The sequence below is a fragment of the Mercenaria mercenaria genome, chromosome 16 (assembly GCF_021730395.1).
Source record: "Mercenaria mercenaria strain notata chromosome 16, MADL_Memer_1, whole genome shotgun sequence".
In the NCBI taxonomy this organism is placed as follows: Eukaryota; Metazoa; Mollusca; class Bivalvia; order Venerida; family Veneridae; genus Mercenaria; species Mercenaria mercenaria.
In genome coordinates, this window is record NC_069376.1 from 69863974 (window position 1) to 69891215 (window position 27242).

The window sequence follows — 27242 nt, forward strand, 5'->3', positions numbered from 1 at the left end:
CCCCATGGTCTTCCGATATTATCATGACTGCTTTCCATACCTTAATCTGAATACAGTAAGACCAGTTAGGTACAGCTTCGAGAGGAACCGCCTTTACCGTCATTTTTTGTTTGTTATCATTTATAGCCAAAGGGCATTTTATTGCCCATCAATTCCATGTACACTCCAGTATAAGGCTACTCATTCAGGTTTTTCAATGGTGTAAAAACACATTACATACATATTGTACATGAATTGTGCATATTGAAGACTAGATCAAAGCCTCTATTTTTTACCACAGCACGCTTTTTTTCAGAATATATGCTAAAAGTTTGCTTGTAAATCAGACAGGGTTTAGGATGCAATATTCTTGAGTAAGAATGATTGTTGCATTTTGGGGCGAAACGGAACAACGATAGGCGACATGTGATTCAAATGGTTCGCCAAATACATTGCAAATCGAAATTAAACCATATTGAGCAAAAGGATAGTGGAATCACATTCATTGTAATTTTTCTGTTTATTACTCTTTTGGATTAAAAATGTTTTCTGAAAGCTATATTCAAATACATGTTACTGTTACTTTAACTGTGCTTGTGTTGAACGGTAAAATGACATTTATCATTGCATATCTTTCCTAAAAACTATAGCCAATTGCGTAATCGCGAATTGAGAAGCAATTTATGCTTGCCACTATTTCTTAACATTCGATCTGTTTGCAGGCTAATAAGGAGAACTGGAATTACACGGAAATAGATGTCCCAACGGGGGAACCGTTGTATAAGACAGGCATGGCATGCCATAACTTAGAACACCACGTTGAACTGGTCAAATGGTGCTTGGAGAACAACATATTTGCAGAGGTCAAAAAGCTGCCCTTGTAAGGTAATTCACATTTCTTAATTATGGACAACTATTAAAATTTATACACACAGTCAATTATTATAAATCAGTGAATGACTTACAGACATCGTTTGATTATTCAACGATCCGGCCCATGGTCTTCCGATATTATCATGATGCTTTCCTACCTTCCCTAATCTGACTACAGTTAAGACCAGTTAGGTAAGCTCGAGAGGAACCGCCTTTACGTCATTTTTGTTTGTTATTCATTTAAGCCAAAGGGATTTCAATGACCATCAATTCATGTACACTCCAGTATAAGGCTACTCATTCAGGTTTTTCAATGGTGTAAAAACATATTACATACATATTGTACATGAATTGTGCATATTGAAGACTAGATCAAAGCCTCTATTTTTCATCACAGCACGCTTTTTTTCAGAATATATGCTAAAAGTTTGCTTGTAAATCAGACAGGGTTTAGGATGCAATATTCTTGAGTAAGAATGATTGTTGCATTTTGGGCGAAACGGAAACAACGTTAAGGCGACATGTGTTTCCCAAATGTCGCCAAAATAATTGCAAATCGAAATAAACATCTATTGAGCAAAAAGGCTTTAGTGGATCACATTCATGTAATTTTTCATGTTTATATTATTTTGGATAAAACATGTTTTCTGGAAAGCTATATTCAAATACATGTTACTGTTACTTTAACTGTGCTTGTGTTGAACGGTAAATGAAATTTATCATTGAATATCTTTCTAAAACTATAGCAATTGCGTAATCAGCGGAATTGAGAAGCATTTTTGCTTGCCACTATTTCTTAACATTCGATCTGTTTGCAGGCTAATAAGGAGAACTGGAATTACACGGAAATAGATGTCCCAACGGGGGAACCGTTGTATAAGACAGGCATGGCATGCCATAACTTAGAACACCACGTTGAACTGGTCAAATGGTGCTTGGAGAACAACATATTTGCAGAGGTCAAAAAGCTGCCCTTGTAAGGTAATTCACATTTCTTAATTATGGACAACTATTAAAATTTATACACACAGTCAATTATTATAAATCAGTGAATGACTTACAGACATCGTTTGACTTATTCAACGATCCGGCCCCATGGTCTTCCGATATTATCATGACTGCTTTCCATACCTTAATCTGAATACAGTAAGACTAGTTAGGTACAGCTTCTAGAGGAACCGCCTTTACCGTCATTTTTTGTTTGTTATCATTTATAGCCAAAGGGCATTTTATTGCCCATCAATTCCATGTACACTCCAGTATAAGGCTACTCAATTCAGGTTTTTCAATGGTGTAAAAACACATTACATACATATTGTACATGAATTGTGCATATTGAAGACTAGATCAAAGCCTCTATTTTTTACCACAGCACGCTTCAAGCCTTGCTAGTTTCTGCATTATATTATAAAAAACATGGAAACAATTGAACTCCGTATTAAGTACCGAAATAAAATAAGACGTTGAGGTTTGTACAGACTTTGTATATTGATTTTTTACAAAAGATTCAAACCTTGCGTTATTCTGCATTGGAAGTCAGCATTTTTAGTGAAATTTAGTCACTTTGTCATGACGTTTACTAACATATTCTTTAAGCACAGACAATATTGTTGTTCTTAAATTTAATGTGACCATATATATATGGTTTTGCTTGTTTATTTAAAATACCAGAGGTTATAAATCAGATGGCAACCGCTTTTATGGGATAGGGAATAAAATTGGCGCTAAGTACTGATACTCCTGACAGCTGTTACTAGAGTAACAGTATATAACATTTTAAACGAATATCTTTTATGTGGAGAGAAACGATACTTCGTATATGCTCTGACTGGAATTACCAAAATGAACAGAAGCAGTCACTGTTCACATTCTGTTTCCGTGCTACATACGGTATTATATTAAGACCCATTATTCTGAGTGTAACACTGTTACATTTTTTTTTTCAAATCAAAATGTTCTGAATCTGCTGTGACACGTGTAACACTAACGCAACAAGGGTGTAAAATCAGCGTAACATGCCTGTAACATGGTTTAACATTAGCGTAATACGCATGTAACACTTATGTTCACATACTCTTTCTCTGCTACATACGCTATAATAGTTAAATTCATTCTTTCAGGTGTTACAATGTAACATTTTCTCTCAAACCAATTTCTGTTCAGTAGCCTGTAACACGTGTAACATAAACGTAACATCAGCATAACAGACATGCAACATTCTTATTGACATGCTGTGTCTCTGCTACATACGGTATTACATTAAAATTCATTATTTAGGTGTGAGTCTGTAACATTTTCTCTCTCATGTCAAACTTTTCCGTATAGCTTGTAGCACTCGTAACATAAACATAACATGGATGTAACATTAGCGTTACACGCATGTGACACTTCTGTTGACATACTCTTTCTCTGCTACTAATAGTACTTTTTTTAGAATACATACTTTCAGTAACGCCATTACTTTTCAGTCCCTGCATTTACTTTGGACTCAGTCACAAGATTATTCCACTGGTTTTCTTTCATTCTGGCAATGCTATTATCTTTGCAGATATTTGATCTCAAACACATATGCAGAAGAACAGTGGCTTAGTGAACACTTGGGCCACTCCATAGATGTTAATAATGAACATTACAGAAGACATCGGCGTCACTGAGCGAACTGATATTTCGAAACTGATGCTCATGCAAGGAGTCCACCTAGCAGGACAGTATGACGGAAAAAAAATTGGATGAATAGAGTGGACAGGTATGGTTGAATGACATCAAAGATAATCTATCAAACACATGCTCAAAACTTGCTTTTGAAAAGAATATTTCCAACCTACTTCATGAATAGAATATCAAATAATTATAAATGAACATGAAAACAGGCACAGTTATTAAGTGCCGCCTCCAAATTGCAGTGTCATGCTATATTGATGGGAAAAAAGCAAATTCATTAGACTTTTCCAGAAAAATATCTTAATTGTGTTAAATGAAGGTGCCATTCGCATTTCAAAATAGTTGGAGAAAACAAAACAGAAGATGTTTTTTTACTATTAAACAAGTTATTTTCCTTTTTTGGACAATGTTTTGTACTTTCGTCCTTCATAAAATCTTTGTGTAGTGTGATCAGAAACATGCACACCGTTTTAGGATTACGCTATTCATTGTTGACATCATTATATTTTGAATTTTATTTTTTTGTCGTTTCTTTCAGAATGGTATTTTGTCAGATGTCCTTGATGCTGTTCTCCTCAAAACAGAAAAGAAAAGAGACTGAGAACAATAAGTGTAATGTTTACGAACATGATAAGGTATTTATATTTAATTTAATATGTAAATGAAAAAATCACACTTTTGTCCAGGGAAATTCAAATCTTTGGTATGATTTAGTAGCACATTTGACTATTGAAAACTAATTCTGATGAATAACTCAAGGGTCAGGGTCATCATTAAGATGCAAGGTTATTAATAACTGCTGAAACTCGGATCATGTGATTGCCATTAATTACGCAGGGTTGTCATGATACTTTCGATATCGATGTATCGTCATTATCAATTGGTCGATACCGTATGGATATCAAATTATGTAACGATAAATAAACATAAATGTTAGATGAAGAAAAATAATGAAATCAAGAAGTAATTAAAAGGAGAAAAACCCTTTATAAATACTTGTTTATGTTTTGTTCATGACAAAAGGAAAGATCACAAATCAAACAGTGGTGTTTAGGTTTTTATGTGTACTTCTGTTAGGTAATAACTTGTATCTTTGAAATGCAAGTGAGGACGGGAAAACTAAGTCAACAGACAAACTGCTCCCATGTGTAAAAGGCTAAAATATAGACTGTGTTTGAGTCAATTTGCCTTGATGATAAGAACAATTATATATCGATGTATAGTGATATTTGAGTAACGATATACGAACAAAATTCACAGTGAAGCCCTAATTCTTTACTACAAGCTACTGCCTTATTACATGTCAAAGGTCAGGGTCACAATGCAGTATGATTAAAACTGGCGATAGATAACTCAGTATGCTTGAAGTCTTGGAAGTTTCAAATTATTACGAGCAAGTTTGTCGAACTGGTGACTGAGAAAAAGGGGGTGTACACTTTCCATGAAAAAGCTGTTATTTAATTAGAATTTTCAATTTCGATGAAGAAGCTGAGCCACTTGATGGTTGGCGTGGAGAGGAGTTACAACCAGATTGCGCAATAGTGAATGCTTTTTTTCCTAATTTTTGTTTGTTCACTTTATTGAAAGTGAGACTAGCAATCCATTTTCCCATAATCGAGTGTCGTCAACAACTGGGAATAACTCAAAAAAGCATTACACGAATTTCTTGAACCTTGTAGAATGGTTTTGCACTATTCCGAGTCTGACCAAGATGACCGTGACTTTGAAGAAATCACCACTTTTTGGATTTTCTAAAAGCCTTCTAAATTACAAAATATTTCTTGAAAAACGTACTCTGAAACGTGTTGGATAGTTTATAACATGTAAAAAGGATGTAATAAAGAAAATTTCAGTGTGAGGATTGTAGCACATTATGCGTCCTCTTGTGTTAACTTTCTGAGTAAATTTGATCTCGTTCTATTAGAAAACTCTAGACTGGTATATTTTTATATTGCTTTTCTATAAATAAGTTGTATCAGAGCATTGATAACTTGGATTGCAACCTTAAGTCTTTTTCTTGGCAGGGGTTCTTAGGCGAGTTTGAATTTCCATGACGAAGAGAATAGTTGCTGGACCCATCAAAAAAACGGAACAGTGCAAGAACACGAATTGTGGTCACAAAAAGAGGAAGAGGAAATACGGTTTGTATTTCATGGAAATCGTTAAAGCGACATCATTCCTGGACGGAAGATTGTTGAAAAGCAATTCAGGCAAGCAAAATTAAAAACAGTATACTCATAGGAGGTCATGGGAAACATAAGAAGAAAGTGTGGAATAAATAAGCGCAAAGCAAATAAAAGGGGAAATAAAAATGGGTAAGGGGTTTTTTTTTTATGACAATATATTTGGAAAATATTCAAAAGTAGTTACCAGTGTTAAATCAGTGTTCAAGTTATATAGTGTATAATCAGTGATACGTTCAAGTACATGGTAGTCGGTAATCAGTGTTCAAGTTGTACAGTGTTTGTAAACTCAGTGTTCAATATTCTAAGTTTTTTTTAATCAGTGTTCAAGCTATATGATTCAGATTGAAATGGTGATTCCCTTTTTGACTTAGAAAATTCAATTTTCTGAGACAAACATCCCTTGAAATTATAAGTTCATGGCAGTATTTGAGTTAAGAAGCTGTATATTTGATACATGCACATGAATTTCTCAGTAACAATTGTTGCGGACAAGACATTTTGCCATTATGTTTACTAAATGTCTGTGTTTTTGATGACTATTTGAAGAATAGGGGAGAATCTACTCGCCGGAGTTAGCGTGAGCATGAGAGTCACCTAGGGTTGGGGTCAAATACATTTGAAAGTAATTAGTATTACAATTACTTTGCAAAATCAGACAATTAAATACTCATTTTTTTCAAAAATTAATTAATTAAATAAATTACTTTTTGAAAGTATAATTAAATTACTTATTACTATTGCTGTAGTAACTTGGGGGCAATACATATAGGTGGACGACTTAGAAATGTTTGGGCATATGAATTTTTGTGATGGTGCATATTAAATCATTATTTTAATTAAAATTAATAATTTGAAAATACACCCATCTGGTTCGTCAAACAATCTGAAAGTTTGCATATCACTCGGTATTTACCAAGTTATTTGGGATATTGCCAGACACTTGGACACTTGTTCCCATCATGTCGCACTTGTAGACAGGGGAAGGTAATCGGATCAGATTTTGACAGACATTATCCTTTCTCTCTACCTAAGTCATGCCTTACATAAGCCCATTTTCATCTTAACATATTTTGAATTGTAACGTTTTGCTTGCATTTTACTCATAGCTTTTTGATGAACACCAAAAGTTTTAGCAAGTTAGTTTGGGAGTTACATATGTTTCCTTGTTCATTATATTGCTAAATAATATGTCAATAGGAACCCCACAATGGAGATTTGACAGATCCTAACAGCCGAGACCTGGAGAGTTATCTCATTTTAGTCGTACATGCTCGATCATAATTTAACATCATAAGTTTATTTAGGAAATCTGGGTACAATGTAGAGAAAATGCTCAGACCAAAAACTGCAGTTATGCATATCAATGCAAGCATTATGCTTGTAAGGTGTTCTTCTTAAAAATAAAAATTCAAATTACTCCTTTAAAAAGAATAAAGAATAAACTTTGATGATCAAGATCTTCAAATTGCAATACTACTTTTCCTGATATCCAAAAAAACTGGCAGTTTACTTCAAAAGTTGTAGAGAGCATTAATGTTGTCTGTGGGAAACTCATGTTAAAACTTGCTCAATTTCGGCGTTGTATTTATATACTATTAGCACTTATAATAGTCAAGCGCTGTATCGTGACGCTCTTGTTCTTGTATATTGTGCTTTATTGGTATATGTTTGAGGTTCGTTAAATCCACCGTCAGTGTCAATCAGGAACACTAACTGTACCTGTCCATGTGTTGTTTTCGAATGGAGGTTGGGACAGGATTTACTGCAAATGGTTCACATTAGGCATTTGACTGTGTATGAAGAATTTTTACTCGTTAATATGCTTTAATTATCGTCATTAAATGTTTTGTCTAGTATACAAATAAATACATAAAGTTGTCAGCTACAGTGTATTTTTAATAGTGTCATTTCCCAGGAGGTTTCAGCAGTGGCAGGGCATAATAATAACCAGTTCATGAACGACCTTGTAGAGGTCAAAGCTCTTGTTGAGAACTGATTTGAGTGATAATATAAACAAATAATGGTTTTGACTGTTCACTTAGTTCTTTGAGTGGCATAAGAACCCCCAAAATATATACCTTTGGGTTGCTATTTAGTAATGATGTTGTACTGATGTTTTGGCCGTTGGATTTTTACGTTTGAGATGGATTAATATCGTGTCGATGGAAGTGAACATATCGGTGAAAGAAGGGAGCCTGAAAATTCAATCTAAATGTCAAAATGGCTTAAATATAAAAATGACCCCTCATATATATATAAATAAAGAAAGGAATGAACAAAAACGTACCCGCCACTTTTTTGTAACAAGAAACTTCGAAAACGCAAGCATTCTATACGACGCGGTGTATTATTTTGAAGAGGACAAAAAAAATTATACTAGTAACACTGCTTACTGTAAACTGTTTCTTTTAACTAAACAAAATCATATTTTCAATACCTTTTCGTTCATCGCCGAACCATTGCGTGACGTATATATACATGTACCTGTTTCACAGCCTCGCAGTTAATTCGAAGTGGTCGAATGTAGGTACGTCCGTTCGTGCGTCCGTCCGTCTGATCGTCCGCAGCCATTTCTCAGTAACTATCAGGTAGAATTCCATAAAACTTGACATAAACATACTGCGATGATGCCCGTCAAATTTTTTATTCGGATTGGTCAATTTTCTAGAGATATTGCCCCTTCGATTAAATGAAAAATTACATCTGCCAGCCATACTCAGTAACAAGCTGGTCTTGTATTTCATGTGAACTTAAAATTCAATATGAACAAACATACTCAAGGATGCCGGTCAATTTTTTTTTTCAATGGTCAATATTTCTTGCTTTAGTTATTGAATTAATTGTATACAATCTCAGATTTGTACATAACAAACAACCCCTTGGTGAATTTCATTCAACTTTGTCTTCTTTTCCTGAAACATTTAGTAAAACATGTGAAGTTTTGTTACCCACACTGGTCACCACCATGCTTGGTCAACCCCTCCACCCCCCCCCCCCCCCCCACCCCCACTCAAAAACAAAAATAATTCTTTTTTATTATTTCTTTTAATCTTCAAGAATATTTATTAGCATGCAGAGTTGTACCATTGCCCCACCTCGCTCTCCACTCGGTCTTTACCACCCCGACTCCGTAACATGACTGAAAATTATGGTTGAAAAACGGCGTTTAAACCCAAAAAACAAATTACCACCGGTTCATGAGGGCATCCCCCCGCAGCGTTATTGTATTTTTATTAATTAATATTTTTTCATTTTTAATTTTTCATAATATTTATAATAAAAGGTGAAATTTTGTCCTCATGGTCACCCTCCCCCCCCCCCAAAAAAAAACAAAAAAAAACATTCATTTTCTGTTAAATGATTTTGAATAATGAAATTATTTGCTTCTTAGTAACATTCATAACTTTTTTGCCAGAAATATTTTTCTACTATTCCTCACCTCAAGCCCTTTCGGCTGGGGATACCATTTCATCGAATTTGCTTGTTCATTTTGCTACGGTCGTTTAAAACACAGATTTTTCATTTTCCGTTCCGATATTAGTAAATTAAGTTATTCGCCTCCGGTATTTTTCTCTGTTCATGTCATATTATTGACTCATTAAAAAATGTAAAAATGATACAGCAGATTTTCAATTCCACCCAAACCGTAGTTGACCATTCTTGGATTTTTGTTGCGTTTTATTTTCAGTATAGTACGAGTTTTGGCCAAAAGTCACTACTGCATATTTATAGTGTTTATTGATACATCAGTGTTGTTTCCCGTTTGAATTTTGAACTAAAGATCTAAATAATTCGACATAATGTTCATCTCACATTATTTTGGGCTTATTATTTGAAGCCGATATATCTTCTTATATTCTTTCCACTCCTGCTATAAGTTAATATTGTTTTTATTAATCAAAAAGTAGTACGTCTTGCTTGATAGTGATAAGCTTAATGTATCATTACCAACTGCGCGGTCACTGTGTGTTCATGTGTTGCCTATCACATGGTCAGTTGATTTATATAGTAATGGAAGTCTCCGCCCATCGAAATTGATCACGTGATCGCTAATTGTCTAGTCATGTAGGTAGTATAGGGATATAATTAGTGTAAATTATTTATTATACCGCATGTACTGGCTTGCTTTACACCTTTCATAATCCTATGAGATAGGACACCTCCCCACTGACAAATAAATATCTCTATTTCATATGTAATTAACGCAATCCTTTGTAAACACTGTGCGGCACAGTTTAATGGGAATCAGTGCATTAAAAAATGCAAACAAATGGAGAAAGAAGTGTTGACAAGTAGCCGTGTATCAACACACATTTCCATTGTTTAAATTAGTTGATACAAACAATGCGAATTGTGAGGGAATTAGAGGGAGAATAAATGTGCTATAACTTAAAACACGATTTTATTTGCTGTTATATATAGTAAGTGCTTATATTTTGAATGGTTCGTTTAAAACTGAATGCGCATTCGTGTAATATGGCGGTCGAAATTTTTTGAAGAAAAGTAAATGAAAACGGATTTTAAATAAAATAACTGTGCTCAGATGTTCCCTGACGGTTTTAGAAACATTAAGTGCTGGATTCATCATAGTTAAGGAAATGACAAGAATTTGCGAGTTGTAAGTGGAGAAAGAGGAAAAGGGAGGTAATATCGCCATCTACTGGAAAAACATCAGGTGAAAAAATCAACAAACGATGGCGTCAGTCAGTCCCTCGACCCAAACACTGTGCAAATAAGGGATCAGCCGATGGTTAAACAACTCGTTCAAAAAGTAATATAATGTAATCTTTAAACCCTTACAAACCCAACTTACACAATATCTGCTCCAGTGTGCCAAATTATGATCAACAAAACGGTTAGACTGAGTCCTACAAAATATTTTGAATGACGAATATGGGATAAAAAAACTAGGGGCAATTAAATTCAATTCTATGTTTGTAGACGCTATTAACGGTACGTTTGAATAGCTGGATCAGAAGATCAACGAGGTTGAACATATCAGCGGTTTATTAGTGAACACTATCGGACACGTTGTCGTCTTGTCACAAACATTAAACAAAGATAACATTTTCAAAATTAGGACACGCGGAATCATTGTGCCTAAGCCAAAAGGGCGCCCTTACAATGTTAAAAACTACAGGGGTATTAATACTAGTATATTGCAAAAAATATTGTCAAATAGTTTTTAATACAGCTAACAAGTGGGCAGAAATAATTATTATTAATCAGATGTTCAATTTGGATTACGCCAAAGGAATAAGTACAATAGATTGTATTATTGTGTTAAATTCTATAATAAACAAAATTATAAATTGTGAAGAAGAAAAAACTATATTAGGCCTTTATTGCATTTTAGAACTGCATTTGATGTTGTTTAAAGGAATGGAATTGGCCTTTTCGCGTTATTACAAATAGCAGCTTCATCAAAATAGTTATATGTTTAAAAGTTATGTACGAAAATGTGAAATCATGTGTCCGTGTCAATGGCTCTTCTTTACAGATATTTTGGAAACATGCATGGGCGAAAAACAAGGAGAACCATTGTTCCCTTGTTGTTCTTATTTTTCATCATGATATGTATATTCTGTGATGACAGATACAGTAGATGTTTTAGTGCAGTGAATTAAAAATTGTTTCTTTGTTATTTTGCTGATGACACAGTTTTATTTTCATATACTTGTTGAGGGTTTAACAAATTAGTTAGGTAGGTTGAATGCTTATTGTAATCATGGGTTTATAACTGTGAACACCGATAAAAATGTTTGTTATGCTTTGTAAACAGGAATGGATCTGAAAATTTTGATATTTTTTACGAAATCAAAAATGCAAAAAAGTTAAAACGTTTACATACCTTGGAGTAACTATTTTTCTATAAATGGTCGGTAATCTCCAAGCACAGAAGCATTATCAAATCAAGCCATTAGAGCGTTGTTTTTTCACTTAAAAAGTTATTGGTATACAGTTTCGTTTAGAATTACAAGATAAGCTAAACTGTTTGATTCTATGGTTTCACCTATTTTTAAATTATGGCTCGGGAAATTTGGGGTCTACAAAAGACCAGAAATTGAGCGAGTGCATATGACATTTATGGAACGTTGTTAGGTGTTAGACAACAAACAGTAAATGCCACTGTGTACGGCGAATTGGAAGTTCCGTTATAGGTTTACAGAAAAATAAGATAATAAAAATTTGTATAGTTACAAAAAATAAAGATAAGGTGTATAGGATGTATAATATGAAGAATAACAAGCAAACTCGACGAATTGGTATCCCCCGCCGAAAGGGTTTGTGGTGAGGAATGGCAAAAGAATATATCCGTCAAAAAGTTAAGAATGTTAATAAAAGAAATAATTTCATTAGTCACAATCATTTTAACAGAAAACAAATGTTGAAATAAAGAGTAACACAATACATTATGATACTTTGATCCATGACTTAAAAATATTTGAATGGGTTATGCTTATTTAATAAGCTTAGCTTTTAAAATAAATGAGTTATTGGAATGTGAGCTTGAAGTTGAACTGGAAACGAAATATTGTCTCAGAGTGGTTTGGCACCAGGTGTTTGCTGATTAAATGTACATTTGTACATAAAAGAACAGATGTCCTTAGGAGAACACAGGTAAGGATTCTTGAACATGGCTGAGGGCAAGGTTTTGTGCAGTCACAACTTAAGATGTTGAAGGTTTGAACATTTAAAAAAAAGGAATGGAAATATGATTGTATATAGTTCTTTTTTTTAGGGGGTGGGTGGTGCGGGGAACGGAGAGGAAACAAAATTTCACATGATTTGAATTTATAAATATTGAGGAAAATTAAAAATGCAAAAAAAAAAAAAAGCGTAAAAGGGTGAGAAGTGGGCGGGGGGGGGGGGGTGCAGAGGTTGCATGATTAGTGCGTTGGCATGAGGAGTAGGAGTGAGGGGGGGAACTTGCACTGTTGATAAATAATCATTGAAGGTTTGAATAAAAAAATCTAAAATTAAGAAATGAAAAAAAAAAAAATTATTATTTGTTTTTTTTTCTGGGGGGGGGGGGGGGGGGAAGCGGGTTGGGAGGGGGAGGGGGTGTGACCAAGGCAAGGTGGGTGGAACCGGTATGTAGGTTGCGCCATTCACAGTTTCTAAAAATGTTACAGAAAAGACTGAAAGAAATTTAATGAACTTTGCAAAATGTACGATTGTTATGTACAATTTAAAGTGGATTTTAAGCAATTAAAGGGCAATAAATCGAAAATCAATACAAAATTGTGTGTGCACAACACATTATAGTGCTCTCAATTCTGTTAAAGTTTCATAGTTCAAGGTCAAATTATATCAAAAAGTTATGATGCAGAAATTTCCATATCTATATTACCTATATTATAGTTAACACTAGATACTACAATCTGTCTGAAAACTTGATGGGCACCATAACCAAGTCGTGAAATGTTTATGAAGTTTGTCCGTAAATAAAAAAAAATGTAAAATTATTTTTTTTTTGGCGGGGGTGGGGGGTGGTGGGGAGCGGGTGTGTTGATCAAGGTAAGGGAGTGACCAGGTGTGGGGTACACAACTTTCACATGTTTCAATAAATGTTATGCGAAAAGAATGAAAGAACTTTAATGAAATTCTACCAATGGTTCGTTTGTTATGTACAATTTCGGATTTTATAAATTAAGGGCAATACTTAAATTTACAAATAAATCAAACGAAATTTGAGTGTACACAAACCAAATTCGGGATCTAAATTCTGTTTAAGTGTATAGTTCTAGTAGAAAATATTACATCAAAATTTACTGAGCAGAAATTGCCATATATATAGTACCCTTTATAGTTAACTCTAGAAATTAAGGGCCATAACTCTGGTGTTACTTCGGCAATCTGACTGAAACTTGACGGGCCGCAAGAACTATAGTGGTGACATGTATATGAAGTTTTAAAAATTATTCCAACATTTCTAGATATGGCTACGGAAGGTACGGACGGATACGGACCACGCAAAACTATATCCCTCGACTTTCGTCGGGGGAATATAATGGGATTCTATCAAATATGTGGTCTGCTGATGTCAGATGTAGGTTAAATTGACTTGATTTGGTATATATGGAAGATCAAAATATTACAAAGTAGAAACATGAATAAAAAAAATTCAGTGCATAAAAGACCAATACATACAACTATGGTATAATGAAATCAATAAAACTTGCCTAAATAGACACTATTGTATAATTAAAGATGATTTTGTAATAGAAAAGTATTTATGTTGTGTAAGTAATGTAAATCATCGAAAGCTTTGAGTAGATTAGATGCCTTACAGCTCACAAATGTTGACAGAGAAGGTGATACAGAAATATTGAAGGACAAGGAATTAGTATATGTATTCTTGTAATATGATGTAGTTGGAGATACAATTTTCATTTATACTAGTTTGTCCGTTTTACAGAGATATAAGATATAGCTGTATCCACATTATTATTATTCATGGCTAGCATACGTAAGTTTAAACATATTATGAAATGAAACCAAAAAAGTATGATAATAAATTAGCAAAAATAAATCTATTTAGCAAACTGTAAAAGAGAAAATGTTCATAATTGTATAAAGTTTTTCATTTGACGACTCTATCTTCATAGTAGTTTGTCATAATTAATTGTATGTAATTATACCTGTTAATCATATTTTCTTACTTTTCTCATTATATTAACTTTTTGAAACCTTGTTTTTTATTTTGTACCGTATATTACAATGTTAATTATTCATGTTCGGCAAATGAACATATTGTATGTTTTTTGCCTAAATAAAACTATCCTTAAACTTGAATCTATGTGTGTTATAAATTGTAAGTGCTTATATTTTGATGGTGTGTTTTAATTAAACTAAATTCTTCCAAATGTCCTGACAAATTTAGACACGTAAAAGTAAATAAAGAACTGAATGTACTGAAAATAGATAATGTTTGATACAAATTAATGAAAAAAAAAGAAGAATAAGCAGTAAAATAAAAAACTGCAACTTATGAGGAAAATGAAAAGCACTGACCTATACATTTTATTTGTTCATTTGATCGAAAAGAGAAAAGTTTTCAATTTTGAAAAGTTCTTTTTTTTGTTCTTTTTTAATTACGTAAAAATGACAGCAAAAGGCAAGCGTGTTGTGAAAGTTGACAAGAGGGATAATATTTTTAATTCTGTTTAACAAAAAGTCAAACACACGATACTATTTTTTTCACTAGCTGAATTTCATTCTGACACAATAATGCTATAACAAAAAAAAAATGGTAAAAAGTAAATTCTACATTGCAGAATAGAAGCAGATTGAAATGGAACTAACAAGAGGAAAACAGGCGGTGAGTAATGATAATTAGCTGGTTTAATAATTACGTTCATATAAGTTATTATAATTCTAAATGAGTAAGTACTATGTTTTTGAAAACGATAAAATGACATATACTATTAATTTCCGGGTTCTTTAATGATCCTCTGAGAAAATAAATCTGGCTGGTATGATTCATTAGGGACGAGGCGTTAGAGTTTCCGCGGATACCATATAAATGATTTGTTTTATCGAATATCTACTGACTACGGAATCCTGTTCGTGCCACCTTAATTCTCGCCTCACCAACATGCGACATTGCGATAATTATAGAATTGTCACCTAGTCCAAAACGTATATATATGCGAGATTTAACAGTTCTCGCGAGGTTTTTGAGTCGACAATATTTCCAACTACTTATTAAATATTTCAGTTTGATATCTTACTCCTAACGGTTTTTATAAATAAATGAATTTGAGAATATTTTTTCGACCAAATGCGTCCATAAACCTAGCCTATACGGTCCCTGTAAGAAAGTATACAGATCGTACAGATGATGACAAAGCGTACTAAAACTTATTATTTATATAGAAAATTAATTCGATATACAACATAACGTGTTCTTTAGAGCCTCAGTTGATGTAAAACTTTTTCTTTGAAAGATATGGTGTATTTTCGTGCACTTGTTGCTTTTTGATATGACACCCATGTTCGAGCCCGGACGACCCTTGTGGTCGGATTTGAGCCTTGAGTTATACCTTTAGGAAATACTTCTGGGGCCGTATTCATAAAGCATCTTAAGTATAAGTTTTGACTTAAGTTGGAAGATTTTACTTAAGTTTGTGATGATTTTAGCTTAAATCTAAGTAAGAAACTTAAGTCCTATTCATAAAACAGCTTACACTTAAGATACGTAAGAAATACTTAAGTCAGAAAACAAAATGGCGCCGTGAGTACGATAAAAGTGTTGTTTTTCAGATAAAAGCACTTTAAACGTAATTGTGCATGTTGTATCTCACTGAAATTAATGTTGTTTTTTAATGTCTTCGTCCACAATAAAAAGCAATGAATTACTTTAAGTTGTTTTTATGAATAACAAATATACCTTAAGTAAAATAAATTCTCATACCTAAGTAATCTTAGTAAATAATCAATTTCTTATACTTATACTTAGATGCTGTATGATCGGACCCCTGGAATAGTTCTACAAATACATGTAACTTCTATATGATATCGTAAATATTTTTGTCGTAATACATGTATTTGATTGAAATGGACCGATTTTTGAAGAAAATGTATTAACAACATTTGACCTTAATTACCTCAACATGCAACAATTCCGCGATATTTACGCGATAGACTGTGGTGTGTTGTTGCTTCTTCTCGTGTGTCTTAGTTAAGTAATATATGTCGACACACGACACGACACTTAACTATGAACAACGACACTCAATTTTTACCGCAATATTTTTTTTCCAAAACCTAGCGCGACAATGAGACATTCAAATGTTAAAATGTCGTGTGTAGTTGTACATTGTCGTCCACCGCGTTGCAATGTTGTGCGCCCTGTCGTGTGTCTAGTTGATTGTCGATGACATTCATTGTGGAACTAATCGGGATTCCCGTACTTCTGACCTTTACAAAGGTTTTTGTGTAGTTAGAAAAATTTCTACGGTAGCTATAGTAAGAAATAAAACCAGATGTAACGATAAATGATCAAATGTACAAGGATAGTTTCGCAATTTGTATATGACGCATACTTTAAAATACATATATTTATATAATTTGATACCTAAATTAGATACGTAACATCGTTAGAAAGCCCGTTTTGATATAGTGAAGTTACAATATTATATTACTTATATCATTTTTTAGGTTTAGGCTACATGTGTATCGAAAGGTTTTAAACTTATTACCCCAAGTTTAGTATACCAAATACGTATCATTGGTTTTCCTATCACTGTGAAAACATTATCAGATCTTTAAGCTGTGATAGTTATAGGTTATTTGATTTTTATTTTATTATTATTATTCTTCTGTGAAACACTGAAATTTATCAGTGAAATAAAATTGATATTTTCACTGTTTTAAACAGTGAAAATATCATTTTTATTTTTCACTGGTACGGAACTACTTGAATGCGAAATGATATGAATTATAAAAGATAGAAAATTCTTTGCAAAAATATTCTTCAGTAAAGGTAAAGATGTATAAACATAATAAAAGTAAATCAATTGTTAAGGGAAAGGATTAAGATTAGATAGTGTGTTTCTAAATGCCGACTCAGTGCTCTAGTGGTAGAGAGTCGGCTGCGAGTGCGGGAAGTTTATAGCTCATCAATGTCGACGTACACGTGGTATAGTAGCTTCTCGGTTTGCCCTCAGTTTACGGACGGACGAAAGTCAGTCCACGTTATTCATCAGCGTAAGTCTGTTATTTGTGTTATATGGGACTAAGAAAAAAAAAAATTTCAATCAAAAGTCCAGTATTAATTTTCAGCTGGGGACCATTGTTGTGTAGAGATCTTTTAAAACGTTGTTTTAGAATCTTAGTAAAACACACACACAGTTCTTAGTGTAGTTTGAAACGTGTTTCAGAAATGCTCATACTTTGCGAATATTAACACAAATTGCTTCTTCGCTTCAAGAAGAATAGTGAAGTTAAACTAAATTTGTTATACTAATAACGAGCGCGGTGGTTTCGGAAGAAAGACAAAACTCAAAAACAATATACTATTAGATTTGAAAAATAATGACTGTTGAAACATTTAAGAATTACAAGCCCTTTCTTTTTTTCTAGAATACAAAATATATACAACTTTAAATATAATTTAATCTTTTCAGAAAAGAAGAATAAACCCAAAAGAAGATGCACTATTTTGGTGCAAGACAGGCCTCGACAAAGATGGGTTCCAGAAACAATTTATTAATGAGGACATTGGTGTGTAATCTTTCATTTCATTACAAAATGATGATTTTCGCAGTGTTGTAGATTCGTTTGATATAAAAGGTTTTATTTGAAAATTTAAATGCCAGGAAATATGTTACTTTCCTCCGATTACAATTATATGTTGCTTAAATTGTTCGTTCTATACGTTTCTTTGTCTTTGTGCTCCTAATTGATTATTCATAATTTTGCTTTAAAGGGTTTGGAATATTCGCTAAAAAGGACTTCAAGCAAGGTGACTTTCTTCTGGAGTAATGACAATGGCAATGACAATGACAAGACAATGACAATTCTTTATTTGCTTCAAGACCGCCGGCTCATGAAGGTATATAAATATAATATACAGTTTCTCAAATCAGTATAGTGTGCGTAATAACGATATAAACTATATTTATAACAGTGTAGCATATGGGTATTTGTTTCAAAAGTATTCCTCCATCAAATCTAACATTAAATATCTTGCGATATAAGTTTGTAAAGTTTCTTTCTTTTTTCAAAAATGATAAAAAAGAAATACGCTGTTGATTTTATCAGTTCGTCATTTCTTGTAGACATAAGAATAATAAAAAAAAAAAATGTATTAACATCTGGGCGCGTATAAATTTGTTGGTATATGTAGTACACGGGAGATCTCTATAAATCACAGTACACAGGAAATGGTACTCGTCCCTCAACAGAATTGTTATCGCATAGTTACATTGTCTATTTCTCTTGCGGTATTAGTATACCTTCCTTTTCAATTCTCTAATCTACTACCTAATCTAAATTAACATAAACGTATCTGAACTTATCAAATTAAGGTCATGAGGTATAGCTCAAAATTCTAACTCAAGTTTTTAAATTTTTATCTCACAAGTTTAGTATTTAGGTTTAATTTACTTCAATCTTGTTTATATAATATCCTTTAACTATTTTCAAAATTTTACAAAGCACGACTCATACTGCACATTTTGACTTAACATACATGAAAAAAAACCAGAACATCACCAATTTTTAACAGCAGGTACCCGTTAACATGCCATTCGTATCATATTTATGCATCATATTATAGCATTTCTTCACAAAAACTATCATTGTGATTTTAGAATTTTCATCAGTCTTTAAATTGACCTTTTGTATGTTGTTATGTATAATGGGTATCTACCACAGTCTCCTAAAATTGCAACATTAGATGTTTTCTGTTTAGCACACATAAACCTTTTACATGCGTAATACTGAGCACGTTCTAGTTCATCAAACTTATATATGCCCCATATTTCAGAACCGTATAGCAATTGAGGACAAACTTTACAATCAAAAATTTTAAAAAATACAGATTTTGACAACTGACCACAGTTGTATAGTGAATTTAGAATAGAGATTAATACTCTTTTCCCTTTAACACATAGGTCATGAACCATACAATTCATGGATAACTGTCTAGTAAATGTCAATCCAACATAACCAAATTTATTTACAACTTCAATCTCAGTATCTTTATATTTCCATTTTTCATTCCTCGTAAGTACGCCGCCATTTTTAAAGACTACAATTTTAGTTTTGCCTTCATTTACTTTTAATTTAAATGTATCACAAGAATCTGACAAAATATTCAGTTGCCTTTGAAGGCCATACACTGTGTCTGCTAATAATGCAACATCATCTGCGAACTTTAAAAGGAATAACTTAATAGTATCTGGGTGCAATTGTATACCACCTACGTTATTATTTGAAAGACATCGTTCTAGTTCATCTATAAAGAAACAAAACAAGATAGGACTGGCTAAACAGCCCTGTTTTAAGTCGATCGTACTTTGTATATATTCACTTCTTGAACCATTACATCTAACGCATGCCTTAACATTATGATACATACTTTGAAAACTTTTAAACAAATTACCTTTTATACCATTTTCCTTTAAAATATTCCATAGAATCTGCCTATTTATAGTGTCAAAACATTTTTGAAAATCCACAAAAGCAACATACATTTTCTGTCTCTTTTTTTTTAAAATGCGGTCTATAACAGACTTTAAAATAAAGGCATTATCAACAGTTGAATAACGTGTCTTAAATCCGGCTTGATTTTCCGAAATCTTATGATACATTTGTACATAAAAATTTAACCTCGAGACAAGAATTCCACAATATATTTTACACAAAACATTCTTTAACGAGATGCCTCTATAGTTCTCTACATTATTTACGTCTCCCTTCTTATGTAGTGTTATTATAATAGATTAGAGTATGTTGGTGATGTAATAAATACCCAAGAAGCTGAGAAAAGAAGCAAGATATATTCCCGTGAACCAAAGTCAACACCAAGATGCTATATGTATTACTTTTACTACAAGGGAGAGGAACGCTGGTATGTGAAATTATTACTTACGCTGCTGCATAAAACATTATGTTAATCTGAATAAAAGTATATTTTGAAAAGTATGTTTTATACAATTTTGATATCGGGCATCTGTGACGTGACATGTCCCGTCTAAAGGTATGAGTACATTAAGATCCATAATTATGTTTATCCACTGTCAGCTGGCAGAAAACGGTAAATAACTTTTATATATAACTGAAAGCTAACTTGGTCTGTAGCATTTTAATTTGTTTCCACTTAGGGACCGTCGGAAATTGAAATAGAAAAAAACTTATAAACAACTTTTTCTCATGAACTAGATATGAATATTTATCACACATCGTTAGTAGCACTGTTCTATGGAGGTATGTTACATTTAAAAACTTTAAATGACCTTTAGATAAACCGCTTTCAACCAGCATCATCAGAAGCAGGCTCGTATCGTCACTGGTCTAAGGTGAGCAACTTTGGCTGTTTTGGGCCTCTTGTTTAACATTGTAAAAAGTTTAGTAGACTATTGATAGAAAATCTATTAAAACGTTTCTGTGTGACATGTACAGACTTTTTTTCTCTTTTTATTTTAGCATCGATGCTACAAAAGAAACACAGAGACTGGCGAAATTTGTCAATGATGCTTCAATGAAAGATCCGAAGTGCAACGCAAAAATGAAATTAATTGTGTGTGAGGGCTATCCAAGATTGTGTCTTTTTTCAATCAAAGACATTAAATGCGGCGAGGAAATTCGTTATGATTATGGAGAGGACGAAAATCTTTTGTTTTGGAGGACAAAGGTAGGGTTTAATTATTTTTTTATGAATTTTACCAGCTGATCTAAAATCATTTAACACAGATGCTACAACTGGCATTGTTCTCTTGCATAATATGTTATAGTTAAACAGGTGAACACCCTCTGCTCAATTTGTTTAGTTTTCACATCTATATCATATGCAGCGAATTTTGCAAAGTGAAATAGGCAGTGAACATTTTTGTAATTCAAACCTAGCGTTTATTAAAGTAATGTTATTTATTTGCCTTGCACAGTATGATTGCCTTTGTGTAAGTTATATTCACACTTCATTTTAGGCGAGAACATACGAAAGATGCACGAAGTCAGATGGTAGGAAACAGACGGAAAAATTTAAAACAGAAGGAAAATACTTTGTAATTAATGCATCTGTCAACCACATACCGGTATTTTCGACTTCTGTAAAAAAGTGACAACATGGCCAAAAAGTCTGTAATATTTTTTTTTCTGGCAGTCCTTTCATACACCTAACAATTAAAAACTAGAAATGTGTCCATGGGACACAGATGCCCCCACAACATGACATTAAAATGACAATTTTTTCCCAGGTCAGGGGCCAAAAATGACAATTTTTTCCAGGTCAGGGGCCATAACTCCTACAATACTGAATGAATCCGGATGTGAAACCCCAGGTGCACAACTGCACATGCTGACCAACATTCCTGTAAACTTTGGTGACTCTAGGTCAAATACTTTTGGAGCTACGCACGACACAACATTAAAATGACCAATTTTTTGCTAAGTCAGGGGCCATAACTCCTACATGACTGGATGAATCCGGACGCAAAACCCCAGGTGCACAACTGCACATGCTGACCAACATTCCTGTAAACTTTGGTGACTGTAGGTCAAATACTTTTGGAGCTATGCGCTACACAACATTAAAATGACCATTTTTTTACTAAGTCAGGGGCCATAACTCCTACATGACTGGATGTATCCGGACGCGAAAACCCAGGTGCACAACTACACATGCTGACCAACATGCCTGTAAAGTTTTGTGACTCTAGGTCATATACTTTTGGAGCTAGGCACGACACAACATTAAAATGACCAGTTTTTATAAAGTCAGGGGCCATAACTTCTACATGACTGAATGAATCCGGACGCGAAACCCCAGGTGCACAACTACACATGCTGACCAACATTCCTGTAAAGTTTTGTGACTCTACGTCATATACTTTCAGAGCTACGCGCGACACAACATTAAAATGACCAATTTTTACAAAGTGAGGGGCCATAACTTCTACATGACTGAATGAATCCGGACGCGAAACCCCAGGTGCACAACTACACATGCTGACCATCATTCCTGTAAAGTTTTGTGACTCTACCTTAAATACTTTCAGAGCTACGCGCGACACAACATTTTCGGAAGGACGGACGGACGGAAGGAAGGACGGACGGACAAAAGCAAATCTATATGCTCCCCCCCAAAGTGGTGGGGGCATAAAAAACGTCAGTTCATCAATCGTCTGTTAGTCAGTTAGTCTTGCAAAACAATAGCAATTTATTTTATGTATACATGTTTACATCCGTAGCAGAATATATCAACCATGTTTATTTATAAATATATTCTGACGACGATCTTTTTGATGTTGAGTGGAATTGCAAAGAGCAAACACAGCAATCTTTATCTGACCAAATATGTAACGTAATGAAATGGATTTTGTCTAAAGTTTAACAAATGATCTATCACACTTATTTGTGATCATTGACTGCTGAAAGGCAATGACCTCCAGATTGTACGACAACAACAAAAAAAATGTTAGATACACATGTATAAGAAAAGTTTTGCTATAATATTATGTAAGAAGGCTTTGACAGTTACTGACAGCTAAGTTATACGTTATGGAAACACATAACAATTAGTTGTTTTTTTACTAATTATTCATTCAAAATTGACAGCGTTTGTAACGGTGTATTGGAAGAAAACTGCCTTTAATAAAAAGCTTTATTTTTAGCTCACATGAGCCAAAGGCTCAGGATGAGCTATTGCGATCACCCACCGTCCGTCGTAAGTCGTCCATCCGTAAAACTTTTACGTTAAACGACATCTCCTCATAAACCGCTGAGCAAATTTCATCCAAACTTGTATCGGGAAATATGCACGAGTTCTTCAGCGGAAATCCCGATGCAAAGACAGGGTTCGACACTAACGGTATCCCAGGGGCCCCGAGGATCCCAAATTTTGAGGAGGAACACCAACTTCTAAAAGCTGTGATTCCGGCTGGATACCTATTTTTTTGTCAATGATATCCAAAAAGTAAAAGATAAATACCTGTTTGAAAAATATTTTACCGTAGATACCCATGTATAATGCGCACCCGTGTATAATGCGCACCCCCGACCTTAGTCCAAAATCCTGGGAAAAAAAAATAAAAAATTTTGGTCAATTTTTGAGGTGGATGGAAAACGAAAGTAGAGTTTACATCGACACCGGTAATAAATTTTATCTCCGCGGCGGAGAGCAGCATCAGTCTCACGGTATTATCGATATTTGTTTTCTCGAAAATAAAACCAGTAAATTATTGTTATATTTGTTGTTTTACCTTTTTTAATTCACTATTTTGAATAATTAAATAGCAGCTGATTCAATATTTCGGAATGGTATCTTTCAAAATGACATGAGCTTCTCAATTCAAACTGATAACAAAAGGTGTGATAGTCTTTTTGTCACGATCATAAAGCCAGTAATTACCGGCAATTAACGTGTCACCTCGTGTCAATTATGCTGTTCACAGTTTGATCTCGGTTAAAGATAATTCTCGATCTTTAATTGGTATCATAATTTTTGTGATTTATAAACATTTCTTTCGTCAAAATACTTTTAAATTTATATGAAATTAATTTTGTTTCAAAGAAAAATAAACAATTCGATCTTTTACGGAACGTAACGGCAATCTTAGATTTTAGCGGAGACAGTAAGCGCGGGGAGTAGTTTCCCTTTACCAAAATGGCGAACATCGGTAACAAACTTGTTTGAAGTAGGAAAATTGTCTATACCTGTATATTATGCGCACCCACGATTCGGGGGTGGTCCCGGGGGTCAAAAAACTGCGCATTATACATGGGTATCTATGGGTAATTAATAATCAATCGCTTTATTTTCGTTCTTTTCCTAAAGAAACAAATTCCGGATGTTTAGTAACTCAAAATATGGGATTTCGTCATCATTATTTACGTACAAGATCATGTGGTTACTATTTAAATATATCGGGTACTTTTCAAAGAAAGACACCAGGGTTTTTTCCTAAATGTGCACGACGCTACGTCATGGAAAATTACTGAGAAAACTGCTTGCAACTGGCCGGTTCGCGGGACTTTTCCTCGTTCTAAAAATAACAACCATTTAACATCTAAGTATTTTTAAATGTGTTAGGTCATGAAGGTCACGCGTGATACACGCAGATTTCCCCTGAACAACAATTTGTGTTTACGATGGCTTGGAATTTATGGCCTTACACAAACAAGTATAAAATATATTTATATTTGTAGCTCTTTGCCTTACATAACGGGAAGTGTTAATCAAAACAGAAGGACCGCGGCTTCCAAATATTTTATGACACCCCAAAGGTTAATTGCAGCGGAAGTCACCCGTGATGTACAAACGTTTGATCGTCAAAATATTACTTAATATTATCTAAAAATATTTTAATTTTTAGCACAAGATTACTGTAGTCGGTTACGAGTCTCGATCTCGGCGATCTTTTTGCACTTTCAGAAATTTTACGATCCATTATTTTTGTAGTGTTATTCAGTTTGATTTTTTTTTTATATATAAATACTTACCGATTCGGATTCGGAAGATAATTCTATTAACTATAAATCAAACTTTCAAACATCAAAATGAAATTGTATATGAATTTCAATGTGAAAGTAATCCAAAACAGAATTTTATGCCTAAAAATATAATTCCCTTACTTTAACACTTTATATCTTCAAACCTCAAAGAGAAACTACAATAAATTTTGTATCATCGGAAATATAAATGCCAGGTACAATTAAGATTTTATATTTTAAAATATATGAAGAGTAGTCAAGAATTTCAAGAATTTTTTTTGATATTATAATTTTTAGTGGTTGTCACAACAGACTTGAAAATGATTATATCTATAAGAAGTCGAGACCTTGTCTTGACATTGGCAAACATGTAAATTGATATCAGTTTGGATACATTCTTCTGTAGGAGTTAAGGTGTCAGCCACTCAATATAGAGGTTGCGGGTTCGAATCCCACTGGGGTCACGGCCGTAACTTCTCATAACACACCTGTTGTGATTGCTTTTATATATCATATTATGAGGGATCCCAAAGCCTGAGGAGGACCCCCAGATTTAAAAAGTAGAGATTCCTTTTGGAACCTTGTTCAAATAAGTTAGTGTCTAACCCTGAAAGATAATAACCTTTTTATTACATACGCATCTACACGTATAAATATTATGTAAATATCATAAATATGTTCAATAGCCTGAATAGGATTGACAATACTGAACTAAATAGAAAAAATTGTGCAACTACATACGCTGAATTACGTCACGCACCCGATATGAAATTCAGGCATCAGTGTATGGAAAAATATTGACGTTTCTGGTATCAGTGTAACTTAACGGGGAATAGAAACAAGTATGTAATAATATCTTTTATTATCTTTCAGCTGAATATACGCAAATTCCAGAAATATTTTGTGAGCGTCATGGATATTCCAATGGATGAGTTTATTCACAAACAATCGGAAATTGAATCGTCGTCTGTTATGTTGCTATAATGTTATGATACATGAGGAGGCATTACGTATGAACATACTGTAACTTGACAAGATGTAAAATAATGTTGAGTTAAAGAAAGTAATTTGGACTTTGCCCACTCAGAAAATAATTTGCTGCTTGAAAATTGTAAAATGTGTTACTTTTTTATTATCAATATAGAATACATATTTTTGTAATTTTTGTAATTAAGTATTATTATTCTTACTTAAGAATGTAACATTTCTTGACCCCTTGTGTAGTTGTGCGGTCATGTCAGTTGGTTCATGTTGTGAATGATGGCTTTTGGTTGTATTTGAGTACTGTGCAGAGAATGTTGCTCAACACAACAACAACAACAGTGAAAGAAACAAGACAATACAAAGATTTATATTGCTTAAACTTACACAGTACATAGCAAAGACAATACATACATACATTTGATGTGAAAAGGTTGATATTAGTGGAGATGTTAACTGGACATATGCTTTGTTGACAATGATCTGAAATTTCAAATACATTAATAGACAATCAATTCGTGTATAATAAACAAGTGACCGAAACATTCGCAGATTTTATTGATCCTCGTACCTCATAAATAGATATATAAAGGTACCTTTCCTCTCTTCAAAGACATACATATGTATGCCATGTAATATAAAGTGGATGTAACGCATGGGCGACAAAAGGGTCGCCCAAAGGTTGTGGTGGGATACCAAAATATAATAAGTGTATAAACTCGATACATACACCAGGAGTGCGAAAGAAAAAAAATGTTGTCTTATCTTTTTATCTTATTGCCGTAATTAAACGGATATTAATTGTGCATTTTTCCTTTTTGCAAATGCATGCCTACACATGCCCTTTTGATGAATTTTCATACTTTAAAACAATAATTTATCAATATACTTGAAGAAATCAGATTCGAACATTGTAATATTTTATGTGTCCTTAGAAATGTTTGGAATATCATTTGAGTTTTCATTAGTTTCGAACTTGTTTGTAAGTCAGTGTCGCGTAGTAATACATTCCACATTACACCTATATTTCCAAATATAAAGAGCCGGCAATAAATTCCATTTAGAATAACTTAGAGGTGTGTCAGAAATGTAACAATTGTTCAGCAATATTAAACTTATTAATGTATTTATTGTGGAACGAAACGTAACGAAACGGATATGGTCCTCAAAATGGATTAGAACATAGGAAATTACCATTCAATATAAAAAAGAAATCAATAATTCTTAACAAGAATAAAACTTATTTCCTACCAACTGTATGGACCACTACTAAGAGCAACACGCGTTACGTTACGTTTCACTAAGTACATTTATCATGACGATTGTATCAACATTTCTTATTTGTTTATGACCTATAAGCTTTTAACAAATCCATCAATTGAACATAAGCGGATGTTA

General features: G+C 33.4%; 1 protein-coding gene across 1 annotated transcript in view; it reads left to right on the top strand.

Moving 5' to 3' along the window:
* Window positions 1–25847, top strand: part of LOC128549383 (N-lysine methyltransferase KMT5A-like) — a 53152-nt gene extending 27305 nt beyond the window's left edge. The window contains exons 2-5 of the mRNA XM_053526014.1: window positions 18136–18187; window positions 20155–20283; window positions 20859–21066; window positions 25737–25847. Of these exons, the coding sequence (XP_053381989.1) occupies window positions 18136–18187; window positions 20155–20283; window positions 20859–21066; window positions 25737–25847 (500 nt within the window). The remainder of the gene's footprint in view (window positions 1–18135; window positions 18188–20154; window positions 20284–20858; window positions 21067–25736) is intronic.
* Window positions 25848–27242: the final 1395 nt, after the last annotated feature.